The sequence below is a fragment of the Poecilia latipinna genome, unplaced genomic scaffold (assembly GCF_001443285.1).
Source record: "Poecilia latipinna isolate Pla-1442-1.1 unplaced genomic scaffold, P_latipinna-1.0 Scaffold2015, whole genome shotgun sequence".
Classification (NCBI taxonomy): domain Eukaryota; kingdom Metazoa; phylum Chordata; class Actinopteri; order Cyprinodontiformes; family Poeciliidae; genus Poecilia; species Poecilia latipinna.
In genome coordinates, this window is record NW_015114631.1 from 97,689 (window position 1) to 110,869 (window position 13,181).

A 13,181-nucleotide genomic window follows, 5' to 3' on the forward strand; every position below is an offset into this window, starting at 1 on the left:
ATATATATATATATATATATATATATATATATCTCCATGTGTGTGTGAGAAAGAGAGAGGGGAGTTCTTGCTCTGCGAGTTTCTCTAAATATGAGGTTGCAGAAGAATGTGGCTAATTACTGCATAAATACAAGGTAAATTAGAAGTGTTACTGCAATTTAATTGATATTCTTTGGCCTCTGTAATTATTGCCAGGTCTGCATTTAGTGCAAATTACGCTGGATGAAACGGAGAACGGGGTGTGGGTTTTGATGTGTAGGTGTCAGAAGCAAAGCTCCAACTTTGATTTTGTTTGCTTTGTTCTCCTTCACTTTGTTCTTTGGCAGTCGGAGGATTGGGTTTGCCGATAATGATTCAAACTGATTGCTGCCTTTTCTGTGAGATTGTTACTTGGTGATTTTAGTTTAGCTCGTCGCGTTTTCTTTTTGCATACGCTTTTATTGCCAAAATGTTCATCTGTGTCTTATTTCTCTTGTCCTCTAATGTTTCTTCTATTTTTTTTTTGTACAGAACACTAAAGCGGAGAAAGAGATTCAGTTGAAGATGGTAAAATGTTACCTGGGCCTGAAGAAAAAGCTCAAACCTCCATGCAAGTGAGCAGTAACATTTTCTCTGAATTCTGAAGTCTACACATGTCTAGAAACGGGGGTGGAAAAAAAATGTATATATATAGAATTTTATCTCGGTTGCACTTGTTGCATTGCGTGTTCACTGTTATCTTTTACCTGTGAGGTAAATTAGTACAGCTGAAGTGGGGTGACTTTGACAGAAATCCAATTAAAACTTAAAGTTACTGTAGACGTAGAGCGAACATTTGGAGCAACATGTGAGCAAGGAGGCGTTAAATAATGAGCTTTAACGTAAACGTATGAATGTCAGGGATTCACGGTAGAATGCTTCGTTAATTAATTGTCCAGTTTTTGCATTTGAATGACACGAACCTTTCTGACAAATCTGTGAGCAAACAGTTGATGGGAAAGTGGTGACATGTGCTTCTCAAGAAAGAAAGCTCACCGTGTTGGTGATGTATTGAAGAATACAAGTAGTGGCCACATTTGTTGTTGTTGTTTGGATCATCTATAAAAGCTCAATCTTGTTCTCGCTACAGTCCCAGTTGGGTTTAGTGAGCTCCCCCTGTTGACAGTTGCGACAGTAGGGGGGGGTGCATCTTTTCTGACATCACTGTTGGCATCTACTTGGTTGTCATGGAGATTTGGTGACTGTAAAATGCCAGAGTTTAGTGCAATTTTCTAGCAGCTATTGAATCCCTCATCATCCTGCGTATCCAGTCTTGTGGCTCAACTCTAGGTTGGAGCAACATGCTTTATAACTGACTGCCATGCAACTCATGCAATGCAAGGTCTTCTTCGTGGTTCTTAACGCCCTCACCGTTTTCTTCTTCTCTTCATTTTGCCCGGTGGCGAAATAAATTTTGAATTCTGCCCGGCCTTGTTTAAAGGAAAAGGGTTGTTGGGTTCGCTTAAAGAAAAGAAAATAGTGGTTAATTTTTTTTTTTTTTTTTCAGTTCTGAAAATTGTCGATGTTTTCAAGAATAAAGTTGAAACGCTGAGAAACGTAGCAACAGCCTAACATCTACAGAAAAAGCCCATCGCCTCGACTTTTATTTGACTTTTCCGGACTATAATCTTACACAGGGTTAGCAGCAACAAATAAACTTCTGCAATTTTTATTCTCCAGGAGACCTTAGTACTATATAAGACGTTTATCGCAGTTCAAGTTCAGCTTTTCAGTTAGATTTCTCGCTGTAAATAAACCTGTACAATATATTGGAAATTTAGCAGAGCAATATCGCTATATGCAGTCAGTATTGGATAAGGTAGCTCAATGTTATAAAATTCTGCAATGGCGATTGGTAAATATCACAACAATGATATCAGTTGCGATATATTCCTGTTTTCGCCTTTGCTTGACTCTGTTTCTTGTGAAGTAAATTATCCATTTTATTAAAAATTAATAGCATCTTTTCAATTACCTTGATTAAAAAAATAAATAAAAAATACCGGAGAGTGTATGTGCTTAAAATATAAAAAATATATATAATTAAAAAACATCTATAAACGGTAAAAAAAGAAAAAAAAATGTACAAAAGAAACACATTGAACCTCTGTGAGCTTTTGTCTTATGTAGGATTTGATTCCAGCAACACAGATCAAAAAAAGTCTGTAACAAAGCCAGCAAAAGCGCGATAAAACTGTGTGAGGTTCAAAAGAAGCCCTGTGGAACATTTCACAAATAATTAGGAAAATTTGCAGCGTGTCAGTAACGTGACTGGGAATAAAAAGGAAACATCCAAGAGAGGGAAAGTCCTTCTGAAGTGAAAAGCGGTGTTCACCACGCTGTAAAAGACTTGCAGTCAGTTTAAAGAGAAACGTCTCTTGTTGTGAAATAGATAGGATCTTGACAGTTTTATCTTCCGGAGACGGCGCGTCTTCTTAAACAATTCCCAGCAAATTAGAATTCCAGACGTACGTACAACGTAGCGCGCGAACACACCGAGAGGATTCATGAACGCCGTTGGCATTTCCTGAGAACACCAGGACATGCCATTGTCATTCACCTAGAGAACTTGAACCGAATGCGGCAAAATGAACTTTGTTCCCTTTAAGTGTGTCTGCAGCTGCTGTGAAATTAAAGTCTAAAGCTACTTGATGTTGGAAAGGATCACCAGTTTTCTTGTCGAGGACAAATTATGGTCGTCGTTTGCTCGTAAGCAAGCAGTCTGTGACACTTGTGTCTGTATTTTTTTTTTCATTCCCTCACTTCTAAGTTTGTCAAATAAAGTTAAAACTAACAGTTTTAAATCGTTTTTATGTTTTTCTGATCTTTGTGTGATGTGTCTAATTACAATCAAGATTTTAGCAATGTGCAGCTACTACTACTGTTCCTCCTCCGAGGAAACATAGCACACCAGTTCATTTTAAACTTAGGCGAGAAGGATTCAACGCGTATCTGTTTCAACAAATCCAAATGGTTAATTTGTTATCGTAGCTTACGACACGTGCCGAAGCTGCAGCGGCGGGTTTCCGCTGCTGAATCAAAGAGCGAATCTTTCGGAAACCAGCCCCATAACTCACGTTGCGTATTCATAATTCCTCATAATTTTCTCCGTGTCAGAATTTTCAGAGCCAGGGGAAGTGTGAAAAATGAGTCCAGCGAGTGGCGGTGCATTGTTCAGGGCTTCACAGGGAGAAAAAAAAAAAAAACAGATAAGAGGGAAGGACTGGGAGGCAAAGAGGGACAGAAAAGAGAGGATGGTGCAGCGTGGTATCATAAATGTACTGTTGAGTGGGCAGTGGGAAGCGGTATTACGGTGAATAAAGAAATAAAGACGGAGTGCTGAGGAAAATGGAGAGAGTTGTGTTGAGAGGGTGGGTAGAGCCAGCGCTTCAGTACCTCGTTAGGGAGGGTTCTGTCTGCGAGCGGCCTACTGTGATGCGACGTTGGATCGCCTGCCTTAACTCGCAGGAGTGGAGCTGCAGGATCTCAGTCCCTGCCTCTTGTTTTTTTTTCCTCGTTTTGTTCTCCCCTTCACGCTTTTGCCCATTGTAATGTATAGCAGTGAAAGTTTCTGAAGCACAGAAATTTGGTGCTTTACACCATTCTGGACACAGAATGGTGTCCAGAATCGTACATCTCCTTCTTGAGCTGTACAATGTATGTAAACGTCTCGATTTGAAGAAAGCAATAAATACGTCTTTGACAAATTCTTTCTTTCATTATTGTAGCATTTAGCACTTGGTTCTAATTTTGGTCATTCTGACCTAAAACAAGAGAAGTTTGGTCTGACTTTACTTCAGACAGTGAAGGGGGGGGGGGAAAGAAAAAACTGATGTCTCTTATTTGATGCGTGTAAGCGTCTGGTTCTAGCCGTGTTGTACAGTGAACTCCAAGCTTCAGAGGTTTTACATTTAGCCTAACTTGTCTACACATTATGTTTCTCCGTACTTTTGGGTTTATTTAGATGAGCAGCAAATGCCGTGTGTGCATAGTGTTTTGCCTGGAGGACATTGGGTGCTCATGCATAAACATATGCATCGGAATTGCTCTAATTAATTGCACAGTTAAGCAGCAGGTGGTCAAAATGAGTTTTTTTCTGATCCGTTCTTTACGGTTTTGACCTTTTTCCTATGCGTACCGTACTTACTTCACAACTTTTATTGGTTTAAAGTTTGGGGATTTGTGTTAATCAGTTGGTTGAGTGTTAGTCTTGCACTGTGAATGTGAATGGGTGAATTTGAGTGGTCAGTATGACTAGAGAGCGCCATATAAGTTGAGACCATCTACCATTTTAACAAATGTGTTCTTGGATTTAATGGCACAGACATTGCTTTATCTGATCCATGTCTTTTCTTTTTTTCTTCTTTTTTTTTTACAGCTGGGGTTTCACAGTTTACACAGATAAACATCAGTGGTGAGTCCTGTACAAAAACTTAAAGCTGTCTTTTTTTTTTTTTTTTTACTCTCTCTTTGTAAAATATTGGGGAAAAAAAAAATAAATAAAATAAAATCTTGTGAGTAAGACGGAGATTTCTTCATGATCTAAATGGGTTCATTGTGGGTGATAACAATCGGTTTGGTGGTGGGAATCATGAAAGCGGAGCCTGGCTGATTATTAGTCCAACACTTTACAAAGTAACATATGAATCAAGTTTCTAAAATCTTTCCTGAAAATCAAAACATTACCATCAAACAGCAATGGGAAAATAAAAGAAGCCTTCGGTCAGCTGTATGGCAGCTTCTCGGCTCTTTCCTTGCACCAAAAACTAATTTGAGCATGCACCCGAATTCATTTTAGTTTTAATTAATTTTTTGTTTGTTTCTTTTTTTTTGTTAGGACTACATTCTAATTTCAAACGGCCTATGCCTCGATACACTGAATCACAGATTTTTCCCTTCATGTAATTTTGCTTCTCCTGCAGAGAAAATGAATTTAATTGAAAGATAGACTGATGTAGACCATTACTGCATCTGCATTGGAATTCGGCTTGCGTCCTTTCCTCTGTCATAGAATAAATGGAACATGCAGTCGTATTCGTTACAAGCAAAACATGTAACAAATGCATTTTCAAAACATTATTGGTCCTTTCACTTAAATACTGTATGAAATACATATTCACATCCGGGCTGTTGGGTTGATAAATTACTCAATTGGGTGACTGCTAATGATAGTGAATCGCCTCTTGCCAACTCCACTTATGATAATACCTGAGGTGTTCCCTTTGAAGACATAATGTGCAGTGACGTGTAGAAAATAGGTGAATATCTGTGAGTGATGTGACCAAGTTTCATCTCCCCCCCCCACAGGCACTTCTGCTGTGACAGGAGGGAGACTCAGATCAGCTGGGTGGCAGACATCATCGCTCTGAAGGTACGATCTGTCGCAGCTAAAAACATCAAGGACACGTTAGCGCTTTGCTAACGCAAACGCTTTAGAAAGCAGCCAAAAGCATACATTTGAACAATTTTGAATGACTTTTCTGTGGTTTGGGGGGGAAAAAAAGGTTTGATTTTTTTTTTTTCTTTTAAAGGTAATTTTGTTTTTTTACGTGGTCTTTATATTTATATAAAAGTAGAAGTAAAAACATCTGCTGAAGTAAGATTTTAAAAAAGCATTTGTTTATAAGGCTTCTACGTTGAAATCATGTAATCATACTCACTTTAAAAGTTTTAAAAGTACCTTTGAGGTTCTGGTCCTTCAAAAAAAAAAAAAAAGTTCTTCCTCAATTAAGTGTAGTGCTACTTCAAAACAGTATTGCTGAAGTCGAAGTAAAAAAAAAAAAAGTATTTAAAAAAACAACTTCAGTTATTTAGATTAAAAATGAGCAGAATAAAAAAATAAAAGCAGATTTGGCTTATTTTTTTATTTTTATTTTTTTTATTTTTTTAGGGGAAGGTAACTGATTACATGTAGCCACTTACGTGCTGCCGCTGTCTTTCATCAGGCATTGAAATGCACTTACCTTCTCCAAAGTGAAGTTGAATTGTTTGAAGAACTTGCTTTTGAAGGACGTTTTGATCCCACTATTTATTTGTTGCAGCTTGGACAGAATATTGAGGGAGCCCACTTTGTTGGATTAGAGGTTAACGCCACAGTGGGATCAGCTTCAATGTCAGCATTACTCCCTTATATTTTCTTCCCCTGACAAATGATTGGACTGGAACGCCGATTCATTAGAGCATCTGTCTTTTACCCTTCTGTCACAAGATTGTTGTACAAAAGTCTCCATTGATACGTGCTGCCGATAGTTTTGAATGAGCTCTGCACCGGCGGCAGAGCTCTGCACCAGACATTCCTCATAGATTTACATTAGATTTTTTTTTACACGGTGGCATCACACAGTTCCTGCAGATTTGGTGGCTGAAGATCCGTGACATTGAACTTGAGTTTTTAGCTGCGTACATCTCATCTCTTTTGGCGAATAGAGAAGAAGCCTGTAGACTATTACAGGCCCACTGTCGTGTTCAAATAACCACTTTCAGATCATCTGAGCTTTGTGACATGTTGCGTCATCCTGCTAAAAGTAGGGCATCAGGCCACTTCCACTGGCCCGAAAAGTTCAGATGGATCCGTGCTGTCGTTTCGTTTCCTCCAGATTCCAACCCTGCTATCTGAACGTGGTGGTTAAAATCGTTACATTTGACCGGACAAAGCTTTCCAACCTCACATCGACCTTTTCTTTTATTGAGCCTGCATAAGTTGTAGGTTCAATATCACTTTTTTTTTTTTTTTAAGCTGACAAAGAAATTGACCCTGTGTGGTTTTCTGCTGCTGTAGTTTATCTGCTTCAATAGCCCACACACACTCGGAGATTTAATTTGATGTACCTCGTTTGTAACAAGCAGTTATTTGAGCTGCTGTCCACACACGACTGCCGCCCGCCCGCTGCGCGTTTTCCCTTCGGTTTCTCTCCAACCCCAACAGATGTTTGGGCAACATTCACCGGTTTCTAAAATATTCAGCACTTCTTGCACCGACAGCCGTGAAACATTCAAAGCCACGCGACGCACGCTTTCCTCTTTACTCTAATTGTCGATTCGAACCCTAGCAAGTTCAGCAGGTGCTGATGCCTGAACGCGTTGAGTCGCTGACATATGATTGGCTGATGTTCTGTTTGCGTCACCGTCCAGCTGGACGTCACAGTGTGGCTGAGTGTATTGTGATTAAGTCATTTCAGCTGATCACAGCAAAATCACACAATTTTTCCTCCCTTGTGAATGAAATAGTTCAAGGCGGAAAAGGTAGGAATTAATGTGCATCCGATTATTTGCCACAATAATTTAAGTACAGTGTGAAATGTCGTCGCATACGCTAAAGCTGAATAGTTTGTCCCCCTTGCCAACCAAAGCTTTTGAACATGGCTGTGTGCTTCCCCTCTCCTATTTGAATGAAAAAAAAACAACAACAAAAACAACCGTGGATTACTGTCAGAATAAATGTACTTTCACTTTTAAAGTTGTTAGAAGTAGAAGGTGTAAATAAATAAATCACATGTTTCCCCCCCTCCTCCCCCAATCAGTCATTTCTGCAGCGCTGCTAAGGCGCATTAAACACATAAAGCAGGGCGAGGACTGTAAAGTTTTTCGAGGTCACTCAACAATGACATAAATCACTTTATGTGGAAAAGCTGTGAAAATAAGGTCAAGGCGACTGTAACAATCACATTGTGGTGCTTAGCCCCCAGACAGAGCGCTGTGTTGTCACTGTCAGCCGCTGACACAGCACATATGACATAAATAATGCAGGCCAAAGCAAACGCAGGCAGAGCCGCCATGGATGCCACATATTCTCGAGACATTTTTTTTTTTCTTCTTCTTCTTCTCGTCTCCTCCTAACATTTCTTGCTGCGACTCGGATTTTCTCATTGAAATAAATAAGCGAAATCCCCTTTTTCTGCTCATTTTTAATCTAAATAACTGAAGTTGTTTTTTTTTTTCTTCTTCTTCTTCTCGTCTCCTCCTAACATTTCTTGCTGCGACTCGGATTTTCTCATTGAAATAAATAAGCGAAATCCCCTTTTTCTGCTCATTTTTAATCTAAATAACTGAAGTTGTTTTTTTTTTTTTTCTTGTGTGTGTGTGTGTGTGCTCAGCACATTTAATCAGTATCGGCACTCCTTTATGGGAACCTGTCTGCGGCACAGTGCTGTTTATCACGGGTACTTACTGTAAAAGCCTTTTAGTGCTTTAGTTTGGGTTAGCGAGTAAAAAAAGGGCAACGCTGTCAGGGGAGATTGATCTAAAGGGAAAGGCAGTATTTGTTTTAAAGGTGTTTATTTCAGTGCACTCTTTCCCTGCTCTCTGGAGACGCTTTTAGCTTGGCAACAGCTAAATCTATAGCAGACTGGAGTGGGCTGAAAGTATTAGGATTCTCCTCCTAAAACCTCTAAACACTGGGATTGTCAGCTTCCAGCGGGGAAGCTTTCTTGGGAAGGACACCAGACCCCCGTGCGAAGGGCAAAGGGAAACGTATGCACCAGAAAGTAGGAAGACGAGAGGCTTCGGGTTTCTCGTGATTTCCATTACCTGTTAGCAAGCGTTGTACTCCCACAGTTTCCATAGCAACCGGCGCTGGTGGGATCTCACTCCACTGCGAGGTGTAATGAGTGATGGTACTGATGAGGGGCTGGGAGGAGGGTGTAAAGGTCCAAGGACAGGTTCTCGCAGCGGGAAAATGAGGGTTTGTTAAGGAGGCACGGCTCCTGTTGGTCCGAGGGGGTCGCCGTGGTTTCCAAAAGGAGGGGTGGGGGGGGGCTTGTCGAAGTGGAGGTTTAGCCAGAGATCAGAACTCGGGTGGACTTCATGAATTTTATCACTCGGACTCTGTGTCCGTGCTTGGAGGGGAGTACAGCTACGCCTCAGTAAATCACAACATCCATGGAGTAGCAAAATGATTTAAGCCGTTCAAATGTAAAAGTGAAGCTCATTCATAGCACATTCATCCCACACTGATGTCTCTCATTTGAAGCTTTTTGTTTCCGTTTATTTTTGACTCATGCCCTTGTTAATTTCAGTTTAGTTCCACTGAAAATGTGATCTTAATATAAAATCAATCAGTCAAGAACAGAAAGATGTTTAGCGCTGTATCATGTTGTGGCTGACACAGACTGAGGGAAGAGTGCTGACTGAACAGTTGTCCTGTTGTGATAATGAGTTCGACCCTCCACAGCGCATTCTTGCAGAAGCCGGTTGCTCACTGAGTGCAGTCCAGGCAAATTGATGAAAATTTGAATGGAAGGAAAAGGCTGCAGACTTAAACTATTCAGATATATTAGCATGTACGATTTTTTTTTTTTTTTTTTTTCAAACGCTGCATTCTTCATCCAGTAATGCCATCTAATATTTATGGACGTCTCTGAGTTACGCTCTTAAAGCTGAAGCTCTCTTTTAGCGGTGCAGCTGTTTACAACTCTCTGGTTCAAACTGGCTCACGAGCCGTTTGTTCTCCTGGGTGTCTCCCGTATCGCCGGATTCAGAATCAGATAAGAAAGCACTTTCTTTTCTTTCTTTTTTGGCTATAAAGATATAAAAATGGAAGTTAGGGTTTGCAGTTTCTCCGACTTCCTCCCCAGACGAGTTTATTATTCCGCAGCAATGGGCTGTGCATCTCCTGATAAAGAAAGCACTAAAACTGAAAGTGTAAGTTCCAGCTTACAGCATCTTTGTCTTTCTCACCTCATGGACCCGATTGTTGCCCCGTCTCTGGAAAAATCAGCTCCCAGATTGAACTTGGAGCTAATTTTCACTTCCAGGATATCAATGTTGATCCCTATTTCTTTAAACCAAAGTATAATCAAACGGAGCTCTGAGGAATTGCAGATTAATTTGTGAAAATAGAAGTCAGTTTCAGCTAACAAGCACATTTATCAAACCCTGAAGTGTTTCTATACAGTAAGAGATGATGCGGTTCGGATTGGGGTTTTTTTTTTTCTCTCCTGGTTACCTCAGAGAAACAGCCAGTCACGATTTTCATTGCTTACTGCTTGATTTGTGAAAGAATGATGTACCATCTGGATCGCCATACATCAGTCTGTATCAATCTGTATTTGTGTCACAGCTGCAACTCTGCTAAAAGTCATTTGCAAAATCTACAAAGTGTAGCGTAACATTTCTGTTCCTACAGGTTGGAGAGGATATCTTTTTTTATTATTATTATTTTTTTTTTTTTTTCCCTGACAATGTGACAATTTAATCGGTTTGCAACAATTCACAAAGTCTTTCTGCTCAGTGAGTCTACTTGCAGATTTCTGTCGAATACATAATACACAGGACAATAGTTGTGCTGCAACTTTGGTCCATATATTAAGTGTATATATGTGTATAAACTTCACACAAACACAAACATTTAATAACCCCCACCTGAACAAAACTGAGATTTTTTTTTTTTTTTTGGTTAATTTTAAAACTGTCTTTATTTTTCTTGAAGTTTGTGGTCCTTCCTGTTTCTTTAGCACGGGTCTGATCTCCAGATGAATACCAGTGGCTTCAAAGAAACCGCCGATCTCAAAACATCCAGAGGAGGCGCTATAACAGAAACCAGCAAGGTTCCGTCATACAACCATACCTTCACCACGCAGGCAAGTCAACTTCTCAGACTTAGTTTATCTTCATCTCACCACATGTTGTTGTCTAAAAGATGCAAAAGAACAACTGTCTCTTCTTTTTTTTTTTCCCTGTAGTTGACAGACAGGAGGGTTTCTCTTGGAGACGCTGACTTGAGGACACCCAGAGTCTCTGGTCTTCACCTCAAAACCAACACCATACCCAAATGTTTAAAGCCCGACTACCTGTCACAGACCCCAGAGGTTCCTCAGCGCAGAACCTCTGTGGACATCTGCCAGCCTCAAAGGCTGCCACCTCCAGCCGTGCCGAGACACACGAAGCCCATGCCACTGCCGGTTTTACCTCAAACTGGCAACAAGGCGCCTTGCAAAAAGCCCATACCAGGCGTTGGGGGAGCTATGCCCCCTAACTTGCTCAACGAGCTGAACTTGGTCCTCAGCAAGAATGCTCGCAAGACCACTGAATGACAAACGTTGAAAAGAAGCTTGGTAGTTGAAATGCAACTGGTGCAGAGGTTGAAGAGAAGGAAAAAACAAAACAAAAACATAACTGCAGTTTTAGCTGGAAAGAGCCAGGTTGTTGTTTTTTTTCCCGCGCATTGCTGTTGAACTTTGATTCTGAACGCTGAAAGCGGATGCACAAGGTGGGAGATGCAGCGGATGTGGTACTAACCCAAAGCACTACACGGTGTGATTTAAAACGCTGATCTTTGAAACTGAGAGAAGTCTAAGGAATCCTGTCGAGGATTGCAAATCAAAAGTTAGCTTGAACATTTCCACCTTTACTTTAATGCCTGAAACGTTTCTTTAAAGAAGCTTGTTTTTAATTGTACAGTAGTGGTACAAAGTATTTAAGAGCATTTTTAGGACTTTTTTTTTATTGACAATTCTACTGGTCAACATGTATTTTGTAAGTTTGTGTATATATAATACATAGTGCTTCTTATATTTTAATTTAAGCACCACTTTTAAATGTTCCTTGTGCATGGCTGCATATATAAAATTCTAAAAGTTGGAACTTTTAATAGATTCTTATTTTTATAAACGCGATGCAACACGTCTGGCAGAAGGGGAAGACTTAACGCACCACGTGTATTTATATTTCATAGGTGACTTTTATGTAATAACCTTTAACTATACAAGTGGAGGTGTTTTAAGCTTATAATTAAGTGGCAAACCACTTTAAACTGTCTGCCCTCAAATGTATTTTTAATGTACAGCATGAATATATTAATAAACTCTGAAAAATGCTTTGAGGTGGTGTTTTAGTGAACAATTTAATCTTTAATGATTACTTATTTCCATCTGCTCAGTATTTCATTCCCGTTTCACCTTCAAGGATTTCCATGTAAAATGCTAGCTTGATTTCAAGGTACAGTGTTGGTGTACCTCGTGAGCCTATTTGATTGACTACTGCATTTGATAAGACAATGTAATGGTGCATATATTTGTACTCAACCGTCATGGTTCACATGCCGGTGCGGATCACGTAATGGGACAACACGCAACGTTGCTCATACACCAAGAATAGAAAAGTCAAATGTTTGTTTGTTTTTTTGCACTGGTTTCAGTAAGAAGCACCTTAGAAAATAAGTTGCTTAGCATGCTGTCAATTTGAACCACATGAACGCCACAACTTCATGCAAGATACTGAAAGCATAAATGCGTTCTTTTCATTTGGCACTGGAGAAAAAGCTGCGTGTGATGAAAACTCTAGAGGGAGGGGGGGAGCGAGGATATCACCATCAGGCGGTGGAAGGAGTTCTTTAAAAGTCTCCTTAATCTAGCTGTTATCCTCCACAGAGGAAACGGTCTGAAAACTCTGGGAAGGAAGTTGCATTACTGAGGTCTAACAGAGTTAATATTTCACAAACATCAAAATGAGTGTTCGCTGTAAGGGTGAGGGGGTGTAGCGCTCCATCGTCAATGGGGGGGCCTCGCAACGGAGCCACTGCTGCTCTGCATCCAAAACGAGTCGACCGAGGCGAGTCATCCGATCAGAGTACCTCCTGGGCACCGCATTTTGGAGGTTTTCTGGACGTATTCCTCTGAGAAGGGCAGACACAAAGCCCCGCTGGAAGTACCACATTCAGCTTCTGGCCTGAGAACCCTTTGGGGGAACCCCCAGAACAAGCCGGAGGCCGCTGCCTTAGAACCTTCTCGCTCGCAAGATGGTTTTTACTTCTAGCTCGGCTTTAGTGGGGATTCTTTACTGTTTAAGAACTGGCCAAAAGAAGGTTTCGACGCATCGTCTATACATGTTGCACCAGGCAATAAAAATGTATTCCTGCTCTCCTAATTGAGTTGCGGTGTACCTCAGGGATCTGCCCTTGCTCTTGTTTTATTCTCCATTTACAGTGTTTTCTCCTTTTTTTTTCTTTTTTTTTCTCTCTTTCAAATTTATTGTGAGGATGACAATCAGCCGTTCACGTAAAGTGCGAATGCAGCCTCGGCTCTTACGTTCAACACGGCTCACACTGACCATGTATATCTACGCTCAGCCTCCTGCTAGCTGTCCCTAGATCATACATGGTGACAAAAACGACTAGACCTTCCCTTCTAAAGCACTTATTTTACAAACTCCCTTTAAATGTGAATAAG

At 40.4% G+C, this 13,181-nt stretch overlaps 1 protein-coding gene across 1 annotated transcript in view; it reads left to right on the forward strand.

Annotated features, from left to right (window-relative positions):
• Positions 1-11,833, forward strand: part of arap2 (ArfGAP with RhoGAP domain, ankyrin repeat and PH domain 2) — a gene marked incomplete at its 5' end in the record, with an annotated part of 101,683 nt that extends 89,850 nt beyond the window's left edge. Inside the window, 5 exons of the mRNA XM_015016423.1 lie at positions 511-593; positions 4,397-4,432; positions 5,326-5,389; positions 10,470-10,595; positions 10,698-11,833. Coding sequence (XP_014871909.1) covers positions 511-593; positions 4,397-4,432; positions 5,326-5,389; positions 10,470-10,595; positions 10,698-11,048 — 660 coding nt within the window. The remainder of the gene's footprint in view (positions 1-510; positions 594-4,396; positions 4,433-5,325; positions 5,390-10,469; positions 10,596-10,697) is intronic.
• Between the last annotated feature and the right edge of the window lie 1,348 nt (positions 11,834-13,181).